The sequence below is a fragment of the Ambystoma mexicanum genome, chromosome 1q (genome assembly GCF_040938575.1).
Source record: "Ambystoma mexicanum isolate Mex_15411 chromosome 1q, UKY_AmexF1_1, whole genome shotgun sequence".
NCBI lineage: Eukaryota > Metazoa > Chordata > Amphibia > Caudata > Ambystomatidae > Ambystoma > Ambystoma mexicanum.
Window position 1 is genome coordinate 93,701,322 of NC_090922.1, and position 21,736 is coordinate 93,723,057.

Consider the following 21,736-nt stretch of genomic DNA (forward strand, 5'->3'; position numbering starts at 1 on the left):
TTGTCTGCGAAGAAGCACTCGTCAACACCTTATGCTGCCCGGTCGACAGCCCATACATAAGTCAAGCCACCTGTTATTCTCACTGCGATCACCTCGTCCTCGACCAAGGTGCATGCCTCATCTACAATTCAGAGGTATTTCTCAGGCACTGGGTTCAGCAATTGCACTTTCAGTCCTGCTGAAGCCTACTTGTACACACTTTACACTGCCTCCTTATGCACCTTCTACGGCTCCCCCTTTGGACATATTGGAACATGTCATTGAGACAGACTTTGAGGGTCCTGAAGGTGTGTCTGACTATGTGAAGATATCAACGACCACTCCGACATTTCCTCCATCGGTCATGCTGCCCCCGCATGCAGTTCCTGCACCCTTTGGTCTGCCTTGTGAGCTTTTCATGGACATTGTCTGTGCTGCAGACCCTGGTCTCTAAATTGCAACAAACTGCCTGCTCTGTCTCTTCCTCCTCGTCAGTCTATCTTCTGGCCCATTACCTGCTCCTCTACCTCTGATCGTATGCCCTCAGGGCATCCTGATGCCTTCTCTTCCGCCTCCTACCAATCCAACGGATACTGAATCTGATGGTGGCATTTCTCAGGGTGGTGTCTATTTTACTTGCAGAAATACGACTGACGAATTCGATTGTTTTACCAGGGGATGGTGAACCGGAGGACCCTCCACTCGTAGATTATCCCGCTGATCAGATTCTTTCCTTCCACTTACTAATGTCTAGGGCTGCAAAATTGTTTGATCTGATGCTGGAGAAACAGAAAAAAAGTGTTTGTCTCGGGAGGATGGCTCAGGGGCTGCGCGCTCGCCTTGTAAACAAGGCTATGCAGAGCAACACAGGTTCGATAACTCGGTCCGCACTTAGAAATCTCTGGGTATTAAGTGTGTTATAAATAACTAATTGCAGTATCAGCATAGAGGGCGCACTTGAAAATCTGTACTCTTACTTCCCTTCCCCTTTCCTCCATACTGTATGGGTGTCCCTCGCTAGAGACTGGGAAACATTATTCACCAGAAAATATTGTCTTCCTTTTAAATTTAGATGCGCACGGCCATGGTAGCATGCGCTCCCCTGACTCCGGCCCCATTCCTCTTTTCCGCATCGACGGGAATGGACCAAGTCACCAGCGCTCCTGGGTTAGGCTCCCAGCCTTGTAATTCCATGTGTTCTTGCCTGAAAATATTCTATTTTTCTTCTCTCTCTGTTTTCTCCTACATTGTCAGAGAAGACTCTGTCCTCTTGTGCCACGCTTCTTCCCGGTGCATGTCGACAACAGCGGGTTTTAGCAATTGTCTGACTCCACGAGCTCTCAAATAATCGTTTGGCCAGCTGGAGGAAGCTGTTCGAGAGATCACCTCCAGAGGACGTCAAGACTTGCGTGAGGAGGAAGACGAGGTCCAAGTTAGGTGCCCTGTTCTCCTCCGTACCCCGCAAGGGCGACTCCTTCCCAGGGAAGCGCCCGATTGGTAGGGGCCTTCGAGGTCCCTAAAACCAGTAAGGAGACTGGGACACCCAGAGCTACAGGCCAAGGGGTCGCAAGACTCTCCCAGTCCCACCGCTGAGGGGCCGCAAGGCTCTTGTACTAGGGACATCTACGAGGGGCTTTGCTCTACTACCGGGATCATTCCTGAGGGGGCGCCTACACGCAGAACTACCTGCATCATGCCTGAGGGTACTCCGCCTCCCAGGGCTGTACCAGAGGTGCAGGGAAGGACCAAGCCTTCGCTTCAAAGCATACAGGTGGAGACTGAGCCCGGCTCTTCAAGCACCATGCCGCAGGCGCTGAGCATGACAAAATGGCCGCCAGGCCAGACAAGATGGTGTCAAAAAGAATAGTTCTCGGACAACAAAGTCTTTGTCAATCCTGACAAAGTCGGCGCCCAAAGCCTATAGCCAGACTCAGCAACGCTCAGGCAGAAGCCCGTACCTTCGGTGGCTTCAGGGGTTTTCAGGAGCGGCGCGCTAGACGGCCCTACTGGTCTCCTAGCCAGCTCAGGTGCAAGCAGCACAAATCCTCTCTTCAGGCGTTTTTCCAGTCCCCCTCCCAGGCACCCGCCTCAGAGGGTAAGGAGGTGTGACAATGTCATCCAGATCCACAAGTCTCTGGTGCGGGGTAGGCTTGCCCTTCACTTAAATTCCTGGCGGCCAAGGTTTGCGGACCCATGGACCCATGGATCCTCTGTAGTGAAGTATCAAGCGACAGCCCAGGCGGGGCATCCATTCCTCAGTCAATATGGTCCGTAATCAACACAGTAAGTTAAAACAAAATGTATTCATCATAAACCTATGTTCCAACAGACCATCTAAAAACATATGTCAATTAGTTAAATAACACATCCCGTGCTTTGGGTATTGACCTTGTGCTAACTGTCAAATAAAAAATGTTGAAATTAGTAAACCACGTGATAAAGTACACAGTATTGGTAGACACTCCATCTCAAAGGTAAACTTTCTTTTGTTTCAGTTTATATTCACATCATCCCCTTTGAGCTTTCTTCAGTACACATAGCCCACCGTGATGCACTCTACTTCAAATCTCCAAGAAATCATGTGGAGATAAACAACAACAAGCACTGCAATAAAAGAAAGAAGGAATATTGTCACATATGTATTGAGACCAACCTAAAAATTGACCCAAAACAGAATACCCTGTGGTATGTCCTGTTTTTGTTGTAGATTTCTACATACCTTGAATTTCTTCTATAGTATGTTGGGCCACTGAGTATTTCACTCCTGTTATTCCGAGATGGTAACTGGTGTTGCAACTATATGAATGAAGGTAACAATTTTCTGCATATTATTATACAAGAAAACATAATTTTTCCCAAAGTCAACTATTTCTGTCCTTGCACGAGCTGTTTATGTACCTGGTTGAAATCTTTGGGTCTTGTTTCCAAAACAGATGTCACCGTGGTGCTGTTTGAGTGGTGTACCTCTTCAAATAAACTCATTGTTTGGTAAGATTTCCACAGAGCTGGTAAATCTTCCTTTCCTGGTTCAACCCCAGAACCTTTTGCTTTTCTAGTGGGATATTTTTGATTAATACCTCAGTGAGTGGGAACCTTTTTCCACACTCACATAATCTTTAACTCTTTTTATGGGTGTCATGTTTAAGACTCTCCATAGTGTCTTTTAAAGTGATCATGTTTAACAACTTATTGGCAATATGTGCCTGTTCGTGCTGGGTTGCCCTAGGGGCTGCCCTTTTAACTTTCTTGTACTAACCTTGAGTGAACTACAGTTCCAAGGGTAGAAAGGATCTTGGGATCCCTTTTAAATTTTCTTCTATGAAACCCGCACAGCCCACCTTATTTGGAGTGCTTGGGAGATGCAATGTATCCCCTTTCACAATTAAAACTGTAACAATTGTGTTAGTGACAAGCCTACCTTTTAATGGCTGGTGGCAGTGATACCTTTTACTAATTTGGTGCACCTTTACCATGGATTGTAATCACAGCTGCAGTAAAGGAACCGAAGGGTGCTCATTTTACCAAAATGGCCCCTGTCGTCTTTTTCTGCCATTTTAGTGTTTCTTGTCGTTTCTTGTTCCTTCCCCTGACATCCAGGGTGGGAAATTCCTTTGTGTGAGTTTTGTTTTCAGTGGGAGTCCCCTGGACAACTCGCCCAGGCTCCAGTCAGTCTGTAAGCACAGGAAGTGGGGGAGGAGTCCAAAACGTCCCCCTCCTTTGTTTTACAGCTTGCTTCAACTGGGACAAATCCCAGTGGGGGGGCTGGCTGTCCTGATTGGACAACCAGACGCCCCTTTCTTGTAAAATGCGGGGAGAGAATGCAGAGGTTGTGCTGTAGTTCCTGATAAATACTGGAAACTGAAGTCATGTCGACCACTGGAACATGAAACCAATGAGGATGACGAAGGAAAAGCAGCAGAGACGATTTCCAGTGACCGTAGAGCCTACTGTGTAACCCGAGCCTGCTGCAGCCCTTCCTTCCAATCGACCTGGGGGACTCCAAAATCGACGACCCGAACCCAGAGCCTGGTGAGACTCAAGAAGACCTGCATTTTGAGCCATCCCATGGGTTGCTGCAACCTTGCGTTCTTGCAATACCCCAATACCCTGGGACCTCCAGCCACTGTGCGGTGCACGGTCTTCCGAATCTCGCTGAAACTTCGTTGCACATCTTGCCTAGAGCCTTCTTCATCGATCACTGCTGCAAAGTCCCTTCTGAGGTCTTGTTTTCAGTCTCCACGAGAAGGAATCCATTGACCGAGTATTTGGCTGCAGACCCTGAAGTTCTCCTGCTGCAATCTCTTCTTCATTGCTGAGGTACTGTGTTGGCTTGGATGTATACTTAAGCCCTTTGGGATTTCTGTGTAGTCCTGGGGTGTTTTCTGTGATTGGGAGTTTCCTCATCCAGTGCACAAAGTCCCACTGCTAGAATCATGCTGAGTTGTGTTTGGACCCCCCTCTAACTCTAAAAGTAAAGTACTCACCTGTCTGCCCAGTTTTTCTAAGGAACTCTGACTTTTGCTACTAAAGAACTTTTTGTAACATTGCCTGTTGGTCATTAGTCCTAGTGACCCCTCCCCTTCTGCCACTGAGAACACTCTTGCTCCAAGAATAATGGAAAGACTTTGAAGGGATTGGGACTTCTGCCTAGAAAAGAAAGTGTTTTACTTGCTCGTAAAGAGTTGGTCGGTAACTGTAATTCTAAGAGTGAACAGTTACAAAAGTTCTTACTGTGTGATGCACTATTCTTAAAAGTATGGTGAACATCTTTTCTTCCTTAGCCACTGTTTTGCCAGTTTAATAGAAAGTAGATGTGAAGGTATTTTACTCTCCTGTGATTAAGTTGTGCCTCTTTACAAAAGTAATGTCTTGGTTTCACCAGATTATTCCTGGAGGGTAATTGTAGGAGTGTCCGCCAACTGTTGGTATCACCAGGTTAGTCCTGTTAGGCTAACTGTATGAGTGTCCCCTAACTGGGTCTTGCTTCCCCTGACATGCTGCTAGCCTGTCCTTAATAAGTGTATATATTAGGTTGTTGCCTACCTAGAATAACTATTCAGTAAAGTGACATTGGGTTTTACTTTCCCCTTCATTGTGAAGTTAAAGTATGTGGGTTTTACTTACCTTGTGTTGGCTGTGTGCCATCCAAAATAAGTTACCAGAGCTATTGCTTACCTCCATCTAGGGTTCCCTGATTTCAAAAGCATCTGCAATTGTATATTACATCATTAGATTTTACTCACCTGGTATAACTGTGTTATGACAAAAGTAGTTAAAGGTTTTTACTGCACCTAGGATAAGTGTTTCACTATTCACCAAAAGTATATTGTCCAGTTGCCTGTTTGTGATTTGTTCCACGAGCCACTGTACAACTAGAAGGGCATACTGCCCTTGTATTACTGAATGTAATCTGAAAGTAACAGTTGGTCTTTTACTTCCAAAGAATAGGCTTGTCCTATACTAAATGTGTATAACAAGGTTTTGACTTCCCTAGAACTACTGTTAGGTGTTCCAAATAAGGTCTATACTTGGGTCTTGGAATTCAAGTATAGTGTTGTGTTTTTATACTGTGATTTCTTATGTTTTAGTACTTACCCCTAGATTTATCTGGGCCTACCTGTATTTAAATAAATCCTTTATTTTTACAATACATAGTGTTTCAGTGTTTCTTTGGATCATTTATATTACAATTTCATTTGTACTGATTCTACAGCCCTCTCTCCCTCCTAAGATAAACCTGGCTGCTCTGTCTACGTTACCCTGACCTCAGGTGGTACAGCCTTATACTAAGAGTGGAGTATTGTACTGCCTCACTTGAATGGTTTTTCCAAGCTGGACTTCAGAAAAACTGTACTAACACTCATAAAATAGATCCATCGGATATTTCTGTGATTCTTTTGAAAGGCAATGAGAAACAATGCTGTTAAGCACCAGGGATGGCCGGTGTATGTTCCTGAAACGCACAATCTGTAACAGTGTTTATGATGAATACATTTTGTTTTAAATTACTGTGTTGCTTACTGACCATATTGATGTTGGAATCGATACCCCGCCGGGCTGTGGGATGATACTTAACCATGCAGTGTGAAAGGGTGGGGTAGCCTGGGCTTGATTGCTTTGTACTCCCCATGAGACAGGCCCCCCAATAACTAACAGAAAAGAGGGTTCCAACCCGGATTGTTTTTTTTGACGTCCTCTCTGTAGTTTCCACCTGCCAAATCCTCCACTTCCTCTTTCCTCCCCTCCACTCCCACAGATTGGGACGGCAACTCGATTGGCGGAAATCCGCTAGCTCATCAGGAGTCAGGCGGTGGAGGAGGTTCCAGCTCGCAATGAAGCATGGGCTTCTATTCCTGAATATTCGCCATTCAGAAAAAAAAACAGGCTGGCCTAAGAGTTGTTCTAGACCTTTCTTCCTTGAAACTTTCCCTACCCCTTCAAAAGTTCAAGATGCTTACTCCGGCTCTTATTGCGGAGACACTCTGTTGGCGAGACTAGATGTGCTCCCTGGATTTGATGGATGCTTACCTGCATGACCCCATTTGGGACCCCATCGCTCCTTCCTGAGGTTCAGGATCATGGGCTTTCATTTTCAGTATAAGTCTTCCCCTTTGGCCTTAATTCACGCCCCAGGGATATGTACGAGGTTAACAGGGTGCAGGGCCACCACCTTTATCCATACCTCGACGACTGGTTTATCTGAGCAGAGTCTCCAGAGGCAGTACATCGCTCGGCTTCAGCACTCATTCACATGCTATACGATCTGGGGTTCCCTATAAACCCCAAGAAGTCGCAGTTACTCCCTGCTCAGTCCTTGCATTCCTGGGGCTGATTTGGGATACGAGGGGAGAGAGCATCTTCCCCTCAGCAGACAAGATCATGACCATCAAGAAGGCCACAAGGCATTTTCTCAGCAGACCAGTGACATTAGCATGGTGGTACCAGCACCTGCTCGGAGTGGCTGCTTGTCTCCTCGCTGTGCCAAACACAAGACTCAAAATAAAGAGTCTGCAGCTGTATTTCTCAGCCTCTTGGATCAGGAGACGGGCTCCCAGGCAGCCGTAGTCCGCATACCACAGCACCCAGACCTGGAGTGGTGGAGTGCATAGACTAACCTTTTAGCGGGCAACCCTTCAGGCAACCGTCTCCGGAGATCACCATTATCACATACTGGTCCCTAGAGAGATGGGGGCGGGGGGCTATGCTGGACAACCAGTGTCCATGGTGTATTGTCACGGCAGGAACAGCTGGAACACATCATCTGCCTCGAGATGGTGGCCATCTGGCTGGCTCTCGATGCGTTCCTCCCCCTTATTAGCAGCAAGTCGGTCTGCATACAGACAGCTCCACCTGTGTGAATTACATCAACAAGCAGGTAGATACCACGTCCCCTCCGCTCTACAGACTCATTGACATTTGAGAGTGGGCACTGTCGAACAGCATTTACTTGTCAGCAGTCCATCTTCAGGGAATCCAGCTTGGAAGTGGACTCCGCAGGCTGAGGATCGACAACTACGAGTGGCAGTTGAATAACAAGGTTCTGAGTGGGATTTACGTGACCATGAGCAACAGGAGATGCCATCAGTTCGCTTCATGGCTGGGACAAGAGAATTGTTGGGGGATGCATTGCAGATTCTGTTGAACGATAAGAATGCTTACGCTTTTCCCCCCACTCTGCTGATTCACAGGGTCATCTGCAAGGTCAGGAAGTCACAGGGCCTTTGACTCATCCAGATAGCCCCATGGTGGCCGGTAAGACCTTGGTTCTCAGAACTTCCCCGTCTGGCAGATCAGCCCCCAGTACGCCTCCCCTTGGGACCAGCCCACTTACTATCCCAGCAGGGGCAGCACCTTCGTTCACCCCGCTCCGCAGAAGTTAGCCCTGTCAGCTTGGTTCCTGAACCGATCACTCTGAAAGATCTGCACCTGTTACCAGACAACCTGCCTATCATACAAGGGGCAAGAACCAACTCCACCATGGGTCAATAAAGGAGCAAGTGACCAGGTTGTGTCACTGGGCCAAGACCAACAAAATTGACCCCATGACGTGCTCATTGCTTCTTGTTGCATCTGGCCCACTCAGGTGTGCAGGTAGACACCTGCCGTACGTATCTGGCAGCCATAGGGGCATACAAGAACTCTGGAGGCAAAATGTTCTCCTCCAATCCAGTGGTTTGGAGGCATTTGGCAGGTCTGACCAGATTATATCCTCCTGTCAAACGTCTTCTTCCGGTATGGGACCTTAACCTGGTACTGGGTGCTCTGACACACAAACCCTTCGAGCCCATGGTGTCAGCAGACATTAGGCTGGTTACTATCAAGACTGCCCTACTTGTTGGCCTTACATCAGCACGCCAGATCAGCAAAATTCAGGCCCTGGGGGCTTCTGCGCCATATATAACATTTCAACTGGGACAAGGTGGTGCTCAGGATGCACCCTGCCTTCCGCCCTAAAGTAGTTTCCTCCTTCCACAATAACGAGGAAATAGTACTCCCAACATTCTTTGCAGATCCAAAGGATGAGGCTCAAAGGGTATTGCACTGTCTGAATGTCAGGCGTGCGCTAAGATTTTACCTGGACAGGACGAAGAGCTTCTGTAGGTCAGATGCCTTGTTCATCACTTTTGGCGGGTCAAAACCAGGCCGTCAAGCCTCCAAGGTTTCCATAGCATGTTGGATGGTAATGGCCTCAAGGTGGTGTATGAGGGTCAGCACATGCCTTTGTCAGCAAACCTACATGCCCACACCATCAGAGCCAAACCCACAGCTGTGGCTTTCCAAAGACACGCCCCATGGCAGACGGTCAGCAAAGCGGCTACTTGGGCTTCCCCATTGCGTTTCGCAAGCACTACTGCTTGGATGCCAGCGCCAGGTCGGACGCAGCATTTGACCAGGAAGTTTTGAAGAGCTTGTTTACTTAAAAGGGCAGCTCTCCTCCCTAAGGCTGCATTTAGTTGTAATCGCTCATACAGTAAGGAGGAAAGGAGACGGGGCCTAGGAGTCATTATAAATTACTCGCCATAGTGACTAATGTACTCCTAGTCCATAATCCCCTTTCCTCCATACGTCCCACTATCCTCCCCATAATAAACCTGTGTCATTAGGCCATTATAATATTGTTGACACGTCAAAGGGACTGAGCAATGGCACTGGGGGGGTGGGGAGGGGTCAGAGGAGTGCATGCACCCAGGGCCGCACCCCGCGCGCATCTAAATTTAAAGGGGAAGACCATTCTTTCTAGTGAAAAATGTTTTATTTCCTATCCCTAGCAAGGGACCCCTTACAGTATGGAGGAAAGGGGACTATGGGCTAGGAGTATGTTAGTCACTAAGGTTACTTATAACTTTTTGCCCTACCCCTCCTCTCGGATATTTGGGAAGACTTTATCCTTGGAAAAATCTTTTCTCTGCTACTTCCAAGGAGGACAGGTTTTGAGATCATATAAGGCTCCTGATTCTGCCCCTAAGTGTCTGAGTACACATCTAAGCCCAGATTCGGTTGTGTCGGCAGGGTCGCGTAAAAGTTCCGCTAATCCATCTTCTCCATGCCCAGTCCTGCCTGACAAGGAATGGAAGTAACTTGATTCTTTTTGGAAACTCCTCTCCACTGCCACAACCATCATTAAGGTTTCCAATTCCATGACTATCTTGTCCCGCCAGCGCCAGCTAACTGGGAGTTATGGTTCAAGATGGGCCCCATCCAGGATATCCGACCAGACAAAATGGAAGATTTTCGCCCGCCTTTGTGAAGGTGAGGCAGCGCCTGATCACACTGTATCATTGGCTATTGACATTGCGGACACTGGTTTCCACCAGGCTGATGGGCACTGGGGCAGTGCTACCCTGCCAGGTATGGCTCAAGGCCATAAATTTCCATCCAGGGGTTCAGAGGATTTTTTCAGAAAGAAGGTCGATGACACTCTTCAGACCATCAAGGCGTAGCGACTGATACAGCCTGTACCTTGCGCATGCTACAGAGGCAACCCTTTTGCTCTGGCAAAGTACGTTTTTCCCAGACGTCCCGCGTCTACAGACTCTATCAGTCTGTAGTACGGGTACAGCACATCCCAGGCTTAAAGGGGGATGCCACGCTGTTACTCACAGGGGCCAATCCACCAAGCAGGCCTGGTTCCATGTGATAATGTCCCTGCATACATGCTGCCTGGCAAAAAAGTCACCAACAAATTGATGTTTTTTGCAGGTTTCATTATCACATTGAACATGCAGGGGAACACCACTGCGATCCCAGCTCCCCTTATATAATGTCACCAAAGCCTTTTCCCGGCGATATGTATGGTGACCATATATATGGGGACAATATTGCTCGATACCACAGGCCTAACCGGGTCAGAGACGCCCCCCACTTTCATACACCAGTAGGAAGGCAACTCCAATTTCGTCAGTGGCGCTCCACCTTCATGGACGAATAGGTGTTGTCTTTCATCCATCATGGACATTGCAATTCATTGGGTGCCCACATTCCATTCCTTTCTCGTCAAAGGTCACAAAGCAGCTGCTGTTACTTCTACTCAAGGTCCAGTCCCTCTACTCCTAAGGAGCGGTCGAACGCTTCCTTCTTCCCAGCAAGGCCAAGGTGTGTGTTCGAGATACTTTCTCGTGAAGAAGTATGGCGGCTGGAGACCCAACCTTGACCTGAGCTTCATTTTCAAATTTCTTTGGTCTCAAACCTTCCAGATGGTCCCACTCCAGCACATCCTAAGCCAACTGCAGGAAGGAGATTTCCTGTCATTGCTATACCTGGAAGAAGCCTTCCTTCTCATACCAATTTGTTGAAACAAATAGGGCGGTTACTGCGCTTCATTGTCACAGGACGTCCCTTCCAGTTCAAGGCTTTCCTCTTGGGCATAAAATCTGTGCCGAGGGCATTTACAAATGCCTCGCCATGGTTATGGCTCACCTCAGTTGTTGGGGGATCCACGTTCACACAAATCTCGAGGACTGGTTGATCAGGTCTGAGTCTCTCCCACTGGCTCTTCAAAATACAGAGGCCATGATTCTTTGCTCGTCATCGATGGGGTTCTACGTCAACTATCCAAAGCCCTGTCTGACTCTTTCTCAGTGTGCTCTGTTCTTGGAGGGGTGGGGAGGGGGGGGGACGGACTCGTCTGAACATGCTGGCTTGCTTCGATACCCCATCAGACAGAGTGAAGTCCATCCTTGTGAAGGCCCTCCTACATTCATAGGAAACAGTGCAAGTTCTTTGCAACCTGAAATCGGTGCTAGGGTTGAGGTCCTCTTTCCGCCCCTGAGCCAGCATTGCAGTCTTCGGATGAGGCCTCTCCAGGAATTTCTCAATGCCGCTGGAGGCAAGTCTGATTCTTGGGAGCACAGGATTCTTCTGACATGTCCCTTTCGCGCCACTCTATGCTGGTGTGTTTTCTCCAACCTCACACAGGGGGAACCTTTTCTGGCTCATTCCTCCATCAAGGTACACCTTGCTGCCAGCTACAGATTTACTTGCTCCGCTGGGCCGCCTTATTTATGGTCGGACTCATTAAGGAATTCCTCAATCCTCTGTTATGCTCCTTCTCAAGGTTAGGAATTGAATGTGGTGTCTTGAAGCTTATGGGCCCTCCTTTTGACCCTATGCACAACTCCTTTCTGAAGTAGTTTTTCTGGAAGACTGCACTGTTGGTTGCCATCACCCATGAGATGTATGGGGGTGGAGGGGTGGGGGGGATCCAGGCTCTCTACGGCAAGCCTCTCTATTTGTTTTTTCATAAATCCAAGGTGGTTCTTCACACTAAACAGACTTTCATACCCAAGGTTCTGTCTTTGTTCCACCTTAACGAACCTGTGATGTTGCCGGCCTCTTTTTGTTCCCTTCCTCTCCATGCTCCATGCACTCCTTGGCTGTGGTGAGAGCCTTCAAGTTCTACGTCGCTCACACTAAGAATTTCTGCAAGTCGTCTTAGCCGTTTGTGACTTTTGGTCCTTCTGGCATGGCAGCGCTCTTTCCAGGCCCTCTATTTCGCACTGGCTAACTGCATGTATATCGTACCGTAATTGCCTAGCCAACAGGCCTCTTGTTGGCAGGCCTACAGCTCATTCTACGAGGGCTGTTGCTGCTATGACAGCATTTCTCTCCAGTGTTCCCCTGATGAACATTTGCAGGGCTGCCACTTGGAGATCGGTTCTTAGCTTCGCAAGGTTTTACGATCTTGACAGATTCCACTGAGGAGTCCAGGGTTGGCCAAGCAATGCTGTGCAACCTGTGTGGGTGTGGTGAGTGTTGAAGAGGTGAGCGGTTTCCTTCAGATGAGTTTTACCTTCACCCTTGTAGTATTGTGTATTCTGCTTTGTAATCTATTCATACAGCATGTGAATCGATAAGATCAAATGCTGAAGAAGGAATACGTTGTAACTCTTGTTCTCCCAATTAATATCTTTCATAGATCCAAATGCAACCATCCCGCCTACCCCTCTTTTGGCTCTTCTTGGCTCATATTGCCACATTAACTTGTGCTTGCTAAATCTGAGGATGTCCTCCAGAGGTGAAGCTAAGGGAAACTTGTTAAATGTTAAAGGTATTTGTACCGCGCACCGTCATCAACGGAGTTGGTCCCCAGGCGCTCTGGCGGATCAGCATGTGAGAAGGTGGGATGGGTTAGTAAGGTGAAGAGGTAGTAGGATAGTGAGAGGAGTGGTGTTCTGTTGGCAGCGTCAACTCTGTATACACCGGGTGCTGAGCTTTGGTGCGAGTATCGGGTCAATGTCAGTCCTCATGTGCTGTTGGTGCGGCTTATGTGTTGTGAAGTGCGTGCAGGTTGTTGTGCGAGAGATGGTTGTGAGTTTTCTGAGTGAGATAATTATGCAGAAATGTTGAGCTTTTTTGGTTAGTGGGTTATTTGATAATTAACATTCACAATTCTGTCTAAGTGTGACACCTGCCAACTTTCACAATCCCATCAAGAAGCGACTCAGGCTAATGTTCAGGATACTATCCAAGTGTGGGACATGCTAACAGTCCTAAATCCATTTAAGTGTTGCACTTGGTAATCTTCGTAATTCCATCTGTGTGGCGCTTGCTAACCTTCATAATCCTATCTAGATGTGACGCAGATTAATGTTCACCATTACAACTGTGGCACTGGCTAACCTTCATAATGCCATCTAAGTGTGGCAACTGTCTATTGGTTTTGAGGCGAAATGACCCAAAATGACACTAATCGAGCACTAAAATGGCAGTTTTAAAATCTAATTGTAAATTGCTTTAATGTTAGAGGATTTGCAGCCTGACTGCAAACGTTCAGTGAGGGACGATGCTGACTTTGCGTCTTCCCCCATTCGATCAGAGGCAACAATACACGTATAGTGGGAAGCTACCATCAAGATCACACTCCGTGAGCTCAATTCACAAGTCTGACAAAGAAAATGTCACCTCGGAAAACTACCAAAGAAAAAATGCTGGCCCTTTGGATGATAGCAATATTGAAGCCCGTTTAAACAGCTGAAATCTTGGGGTAAAGTCACAAGCTAGACATACGGCGAAGCTAGTTTTGCCCTAATCTTTAAATGTGAATCTTCACACATCATGTGAATATATGAAAGATACACATGCTGGAGAACAGGAGTTACAGGTATATAACTTATTCCATACTGGATATTCAGTTTTAGTTTTCCCAAGTCCCTCGGCTTGCATCATGGCCCTCCTTTCCAATGTTGTCTTCCTTCATTTCCATCAGTTTGTTTTAAAAGCATTGGGCATGATCGAACTGGATTGTTGAAAAGGTAATGTATTTAGAATATGCACTTGTTTGGTGACAGAAGAAAGGTGAAGTGAATTTGAAATGCTCTATTTGTACTCTTTGCAGATTGCCCCACCCCCATCACTCTGCGAGCCACTGAAGGATCTCTTCCGTCAACAGGAGGCTGTGCGTGGGAAGCTGCGTCTCCAACATAGCATTGAGAGGGTGAGTTGCAATGGAGTCATAAATCATTCGTAAGAAAATGACATACTAATCGGAGCACTTTCCATACAGATGGTTGTATTACCTCATGCATCTCAACTTCCCTTCTTCCCAAGCCCAGTGTACGAGTATGTGCTGAACTCTTTTGCAAGGTGGTATGTGTTGCCAGCAAATGTCAGTTAGTTCCCTCTCAATGTACATCATTGTTTAATCGGTATATTTGGTTTAAACATATTCGTTCGCTTTTTTGGATGTGCAGAGTTGCACAGAAAAACTGCCTCTGCCATATTCTTCATGCATCCATATCATGCCTGTACACTGTCTCCAATTTGTGTTCATCTTTCTGAAAGCTGAGATCTCACTGTTGATGTGTGCAATGTTAGCACAGCCTTGTTTAGTGTTACATTTCTCCAATCATGTATCCTTGCATTCTTTATTTTCCACTTGTTCTTCCCACCTTGCTTAGACACTTTGAACTTATCCGCTATAGCAAACACATTTTATCCAACATCTGAACAATCTTGTATTTACTTTCTTGAATACTCCACAGCATTCTGCTGTAAATTAAAAATACATTGCAGTTAACGTCAACTGATCTTTATGTATTTCCTTTCTACCAACAAGTAAATGTTTTACTCCGACCTCCCGTCCCCTTTTCCTCCATACTGAATGGGCATCCCTCCCTAGGGATGGGAAACGGAACCTTTTTCATCAGAAAGAATTGTCTTCCCCTTTAAATATAGTTGCACACGGGGCCGCGGCCCTGGGAGCATGTGCCTCCGGACTCCGCCCACCGGTGCCACGTCACGGTCCTCGTTTCCGTGTCGTCTGCAGCAGACCGCTTCACCAGTGCTCCTGGGTTAGGCCTGCGGCCTTGTAATTTGGCGAACTCTTCCCCAAAAAGCTTTGTTTTTTCTCTTATTTGTGTTCTCTCCTAGCAATTGTCAGACTCTATCCTCTGGTGCCACGCTCCTCCCCGGTGCATAACGGCGGGTTTCAGCAGATGTCCGGCCTGCAGGGGTTCCTTCCCCGCGTTGGATCCCCATGCGCTCTGCCTCCGGTGCCTTGGTCCCGACTACGGCTGCTCTGTGTGCGACGTATTGACCCCTCAAGCTCTCAAGAATAGTTTGGCCAGGTGGAAGGAGATGTTCCAGAGATTACATCCAGAGGACATCAAGAATTGCGTGACCAGACCCAAGGTAGGTGCCCTGTTCTCCACCGCACCCTGCAAGGGCGACTCCTTTCCAGGGAAGCGCCCAAGTGGGAGGGACCTTCCAGTTTTTAAGACCAGCAAAGAGACCATGGCTCTCGGAGCTACCGGCCAACAGGACGAGGGATTGCAAGATACTCCGGGTTCCGCCGCTGAGAGACTGCAAGGCTCTGCTACCGGGGACATACCGGATGGGGCTTTGCTCTACTAGCGGGGTCGTGCCCGAGGGGGCTCCTATAATCCGCACTACTGGCATCATGGCCGAGGGCACTCTACTTCCCAGGTTGCTATCTGAGGTGCAGGTAAGGTCAGTGCCTTTTTGCTTTTAAGCGTGCAGGCAGAGACTGGGCCTGGCTCTGCAGGCACCACGCAGCAAGCACGTGGAGCGGGGCATGACAAAATGGCTGCCAGGCCAGACAAGATTGCGGCTTGTCTGGATCCATCTCCTTCTGGAGAGCAGGCATGGGAACGCAAGTCTGTGGGTCTGGACCACTCCAGTGACCTGGTCCATGTCTTACTCGACCCCACCTTCAAAGAGGCGGTACGCAGCTCCCAGCATGGTGTGGCAAGGACCGCGGAGACCTCAGCAGCTACAGGGCACGCAGGCACTTCCCCTGCATGCAAGGGTAGGTTCTTCGAAAAGTTCCTTGCCCTCATGAAATCACTGCAGATGGGCACCATCCTCGAGGGTCATCAAAGACATGTTCCCTCCGGCACCACCCCATGCTCATCACGAGTCAGGTGGTGGAGGAGGTTCCAGCTTCGCAACGAGGCATGGGCTTCTATTCCTAAATATTTGCCATTCAGAAAAAGAATCGTGCTGGCCTGAGAGTTGTTCTAGAACTTTCTTCCTTGAACCTTTCCCACCCCTTCAAAATGTCAATATGGTTACTCTGGCTCTTATTGCAGAGACAGTGTGGGGGAGACTGGATGTGTTCCTTGGATCTGAAGGATGTTTACCTGCATGTCCCCATTTGGAGCCCCATCGTTCCTTCCTGAAGTTCAGGATCATGGGCTTTCATTTTCAGTAGAAGGTCCTCCCCTTTGGCCTCAACTCGGCTCCAAGGGTCTTTACGAGGTTAATGAACTCAGTAGTAACCCTGCTCAGGGTGGAAGGCCACCACCTTTATCCGTACCTCAACCATTGACTCGTACGAGCGGAGTCGCCCAAGGCAGTACAGCGCACAGTTTATGCACGTGCTATATGATCTGGGGTGCTTTATCAACCTGAGGAAGTCCCAGTTACTCCCCAGACAGTCCTTAACATTCCTGGGGCTAATTTGTGACACAAGGGCAGAGAGGTTCTTCCCCTCGGCAGACAAGATCACTGCAATTGGGAAGGCCACAAGGCATTTTCTCTGCTGACCAGTGACCTCAGCATGGTGGTACTAGCACCTGCTCTGAATAATGGTGGCTTGTCTTCTGGCTGTTCCACACAAAAGACTCAGATTGAGGAGGCTGCAGCTACATTTCTCAGCCTGTTGGAATCAGGAGACTGGCTCCTAGGCAGCTCTAGTCCGCATACCACAGCACCTCCACCAGGATCTGGTGTGGTGGAGTGCAGAGGCCAGCCTGTTGGCAGGCCATTCAGGCAGCCTGTTCCGGAGTTCACCATCGCCACATACTCGTCCATAGAGGGTAGGGGGGGGCTACACTGCACAACCACAGCATCAATGGAGCATGGTCACGGCAGGAACAGCTGGAACACATCGACTGGCTCGAGATGGACACCTGGCTTGCTCTCAAAGCGTTCCTCCCCATCATCAATAGCAAGTCAGTCTTTCCATTGTCATGGGATAATCCCTTCATTACTCGCGTAGTGCCATTCTGCCCTTGTACGAAAGACTGAGGATATTTCATGCAACAAAAACTACTGGCCCTGATTTGAAAAAGTCGTTTTATAAGTCGAAACACGTGTCATCACCAAAGGGCATTACATTTCTTAAAAAACCAACACTGTGTGAAGCTAATTTATATTGCGTACGATCTTCACATTTCTGTTAATTGAAATCAGACAAATGGGCGCATGAGTACCCCCAAGGGTAACCTTTATTAAAATTGCCCTTTCCTAATGGAGTAGAGGAATCAAGGACTCCATTGTTACCCGGACGAAGGCGACCTTCTAAATCCAAGTGTTTGAACTCGCACAGAGGGCGCAGAGTTCTACGACGCAGGTACCTCGAACAGATTCCTCACTTTTTCATAAATGTATTATACAGTTTTGTCTATTTATGGGAGTTGTTCACAAAACGTATGTTTTTATTTTGTATCATGTCCTTGTATATAAGAGTATCTTGAAAGAGCTTAAACATTCATATCAATGATATTGTGCATAGACTTTCAAAATAATACAGGCAAGTATTTCCCAAATCTAAGGAGGGCCAGCCAAAGAAGTCACATGGTTGGTTGATAACGAAGCTTCCCCTGTTATAGGACCCAAAAACCCTGTTTATCATATCATAAATGTATGTAGCTGTATCTATAGTTGTATTGATTATGGTATATTTGAGTTTACTTTGGTAGTGAAACACTCACCTTTATGCAGTTTTTAGTAACCAGGCATCATACTAGGAAAATCAAATAAAGCATCCCAATCCTCTTTGGTTGTGATTAACTGTAGGAAATACTTGCTTCTCCAGCATTGGACATTTCATAGGTTCACATGTGTTTTGAATATTCCTCACATGGCTGGGAATGCTTGTTAACATTGGAGCAGTTTACTTTTACATTTAACCTTTAACCTTGTCACTTTAGAGCTCTATTAGTCATCTTGGGTCATGCTGCCCACAGAAAATTAGACCGTTCCCCTGAGCTCCACTTGCGGTGTCCATCTTCAGATTTTTTCTGCACATTAAATGTTGGCAGTCCCTGAGAAATCTCTCTTCAGATATTCGATTTTTGTCTATTTTGGTTATTTTTGATTTCTTTTCTTCTCAAAAATAACATCTGGTTTGGTGCTGTCGCTTCTTGCTGGTTTGTGTGATAGTTCAGCCCATTTGGTCACCTCCGGGGTTGCCGTTCTGCTTCCGTTTCATTTTGAGGCCTTAATGAGTTTGTGGACATCTTGACAGACCTGTTCAAGGTCTTCTCAACTTGCCACTTCTGTCTGTATCCAAACCATTCTTGAACAACTGTACCATCTGCAAGTAGTTCTTGTCCAAGACCTGCTGCAATAGCCACAAGAGGTTAGTTGCTTGGTTGGACAACAGTGCTAGCGCCCTCTGACTCAGCCTATATCCTCAGTTACACTTCTGCCACGCACAGCAGACCCCTGAAGCGCACTCCCTCAAAGAGATGCTGTCCCATGAAGAATCTTCGTGTGAGAAGAGGGCAGGAAAGGGACATGCTCAGGCTGCTCTTCGACTGTTTCATTGAATTCTTCATCCACGTCTACGGTCACCTCAGGGACAACTACGGCAACGAGAATGCCCTCATCTTCATCAAAGCATTCTCCGGAGAAGCGCTCCTCCTCTGACTAAAGACCCTCTCATCCTCGGCGACGGTCCACAGACGTCACAAGTCCTCTTTGACGCCGATCAATTACCCTGTCGATGACTGTAGACCACATCGTCGACGACCAGATCAACTGCGTGGATGTCCAAATCAAATCCAAATGGCCTCTGTGCGTTTTAATTCTCATAATGGCCACTCTTTTCCCAACTTTCCATACCATCACTCCCACCAATTCCCTTCCCCCCCCGCCCTCATCAACATCCCCCAAGCCGGTTGCAATACCTTGGCTGCCACCTGTCCACTTTCTCCAGAGAAATCGATCCTTCGCTTCGCCACCCACTCCACTGATCCCTTGTTCACTCACCATGAGGAATGCAAGACTAGGTTCCCACTTCTGTCACATGATACCAAGATCTAGGACTATCACTTCCCAGGTCCCAACCAGTCCTATCACTGCACAGACACCCTTCACAGCACATTTGCTCCCCACTCAACCTAAAAACATGAAAGGTGCCCTTATCAACGCTCATTAGCAGCCCATGCACTTGATATTGCTGACTTCCTCATCACTAAAAATTAGACTTTGTGGCCATATCAGAAACTTGGCTTAACCCAGCTACAGGCCCCTCTCTAGCGTCAGCCCTTCCGGACAACTATACCATAATCCTAGCTGATAGAGTATCCGGGAAAGGCGGCAGCGTCGCTTTTATAGCTAAATCCCACCTCTGCCTCAGAGTTCTCCAGCACTCCACTGCTGTCAGCTGAGCTACTCTCAGTCAAACTACCACTCACACCCACCTGTACCCTACTCCTACATCTCATCTATCTGCCTCCTGGCCCCATCTCAACTTTTGATGAGGACATCTCAACCCTTCTCGCACAAAACACCAAACCTCGTTCTCGGATCATCCTGCTAAGGGACCTGAACCTAGGCCTCCACGACTCTAAAGATACGAACACCACTGCCCTTGAGAATACCCTCACAACTTGGCTTCAAAATACGCATCACTGAACCCACCCATGACAAAGGTAGAACTCTGGACTGGATGGCAGACCTCAACTGTTCCACCACTATCCTCAACAATGAACCATGTACATGGTCCGACCACCATTGCATCACCTTCTCCATACAGGAAAATACTTGCCCTAATTCTGGCGCAACTACTGCTTCTGCCACCCTGTCGAGCAACACGCGTAATTTAACTCCGGATCATCTACTGCCCTTGCTACACCCATTGCCAATCTACCACTGAATGCTGACAAGGACCCTGTCATGTTAGTTGAAAGGTATAATACTACAATGGAGCAAGCTATAAATAAGATTGCCCCATTAAAACTTTCGAAAAGACCAAACCTACATCCCACCTAAATAAATGGTTAACCGCCGACCTAAAAATGCTCTGCAATGAAAAAAGAGCAGCAGAAACCATAGGAGTGTCACCTACACCAACTATGTGGATGACCTCCAGATCCACATCACTCTCACAAGCTGCTACACCAAAGACACTAAAATTATCAACAACATCTATCTAGAGATCCAAACTTGGATGGCCACTCATAATCTGTCTAAACGATGATAAGACTGAACTCCTGATTATCGGTGCCTAAGCTTGTTTAAACTAATTTAGACAAACGTTACTCTGCTTTTTGGGAACACCATAAAAGTTTCCAGTGAAGTCAAAACGCTTGGTCTACGTAGACTCCACACTATTGCTAAAAAAACAAGTAAATACGACAGCCTCATCCACGGCCCACACCAACAAACTCATAAATGCTTGCAAACCTTGCTGATCTACCAACCGTTGCATCACTCTAGCGAGAGCACTGATCCTCTCGAAGCTGGATTACTGTGATACACTACTCCTTGGATCATTTTCATAAAACTTTAACTTCAAGTTCTTCAGAACAATGCCTTAAGATCGGCCCTAAACATCCCTCACTCCAGTCATATCTCCTCTTTCTTTGGGGATGCACATTGGTTACCCGTACGCAACCGAATTGCACTACATTCGCAAGTCATCACTCTCAAGTGTCTCTCTAACACGGCCCTGAAATACCTGACAGACAAATTCTCTAGACATCAGTCTCACAGACCTACCAGATATAGCTACCTCAACCAACTTACCATCCCCAATACAACCTAAAAACCGCAGGAGGTTCCAGCTTCCCTGTGCTAGCAGCCAAAAGCTGGAACTTCCTCCTGACACCAGAGCAGAACCATTGTTTTGGTCTTTCAGAGCCATGACAAAATCCTGGCTCTTCGCCCAAAAACCCACCTAGCATAGTTAACTCTCTTTTACACAACTGAAGGTATTTATCTGTATTGACAAACTGTACACTTTGCTGTGCGCTTGTACCTTTTGGTTATTGTAATGACTGTATATTTACTGTCAATATGAATATTGCTGAATCCTTTATATTTGTAAAAACCTGTTACTGTTTGAGAGGTGACTTGTAAACCCACCTTGTACCGAATTTTAAGTGCCCGATACCCTTGGATTGGGTGCGCTATATAACTAAATAAACTAAACTAAGCTGAACTGTCTTTTCCGTCACCACGTCGTCGGCAACCAAGTCAACTTCTAAGTAGACTGTGCCAACTACCTCGTAAACTAGCACGTCCTCAACGACTAAGCTTGTTCACAGGCCCTTGATTTTATCCTTTCCAAAAGGAGTTGCAGTGGACTGAAAGGTCATGTAAGCGCTGTCTTGCCTCCCCAGGCCAACTCATGCTCAGCCACTGTTCTGCCTGGCATCATATGTGCTGCCTGCTGTCCCCTGTCCAACCATGGCCCCTCCTGACCAACTGCTACAGGAGGGTGCCAATTCTGACAAACTACCAGAAGGTGTATGCTCTGGTGACAACTAGAGTAGTGTGCCTGCTCTTGCTAGTATGCCATCTCCAGCTGAGCAAGGTCCTGCTCAAACTTCTCCAAGTACAGGCTCTACTCGCACCTGTCCAGGTTGACACACCTTCCAAACCTCAACAGACCCCTGCGCCTTCTAGCTCATGGGCCGTGTCTATGGATAAGTTGTCCACACTACAGACACTAGTTTCAGAGCTTCAGTAATGGCTCACAGTGCCACCATTGCCTTCTCCATCACAGCCATGTGACCACCTCCTTCCTAGGGGCCCCACTTCTGCCACCAGCCACCCCTCACTG

General features: G+C 47.4%; 1 protein-coding gene across 7 annotated transcripts in view; it reads left to right on the forward strand.

Annotated features, from left to right (window-relative positions):
• The window catches only part of ANKRD11 (ankyrin repeat domain containing 11), a 1,995,649-nt gene that overhangs the window by 1,744,686 nt on the left and 229,227 nt on the right, over window positions 1-21,736 (forward strand). For all 7 annotated transcript variants that reach the window (XM_069635589.1, XM_069635598.1, XM_069635590.1 and 4 more), the window contains one exon: window positions 13,814-13,912. In XM_069635589.1, the coding sequence (XP_069491690.1) occupies window positions 13,814-13,912 (99 nt within the window). The remainder of the gene's footprint in view (window positions 1-13,813; window positions 13,913-21,736) is intronic.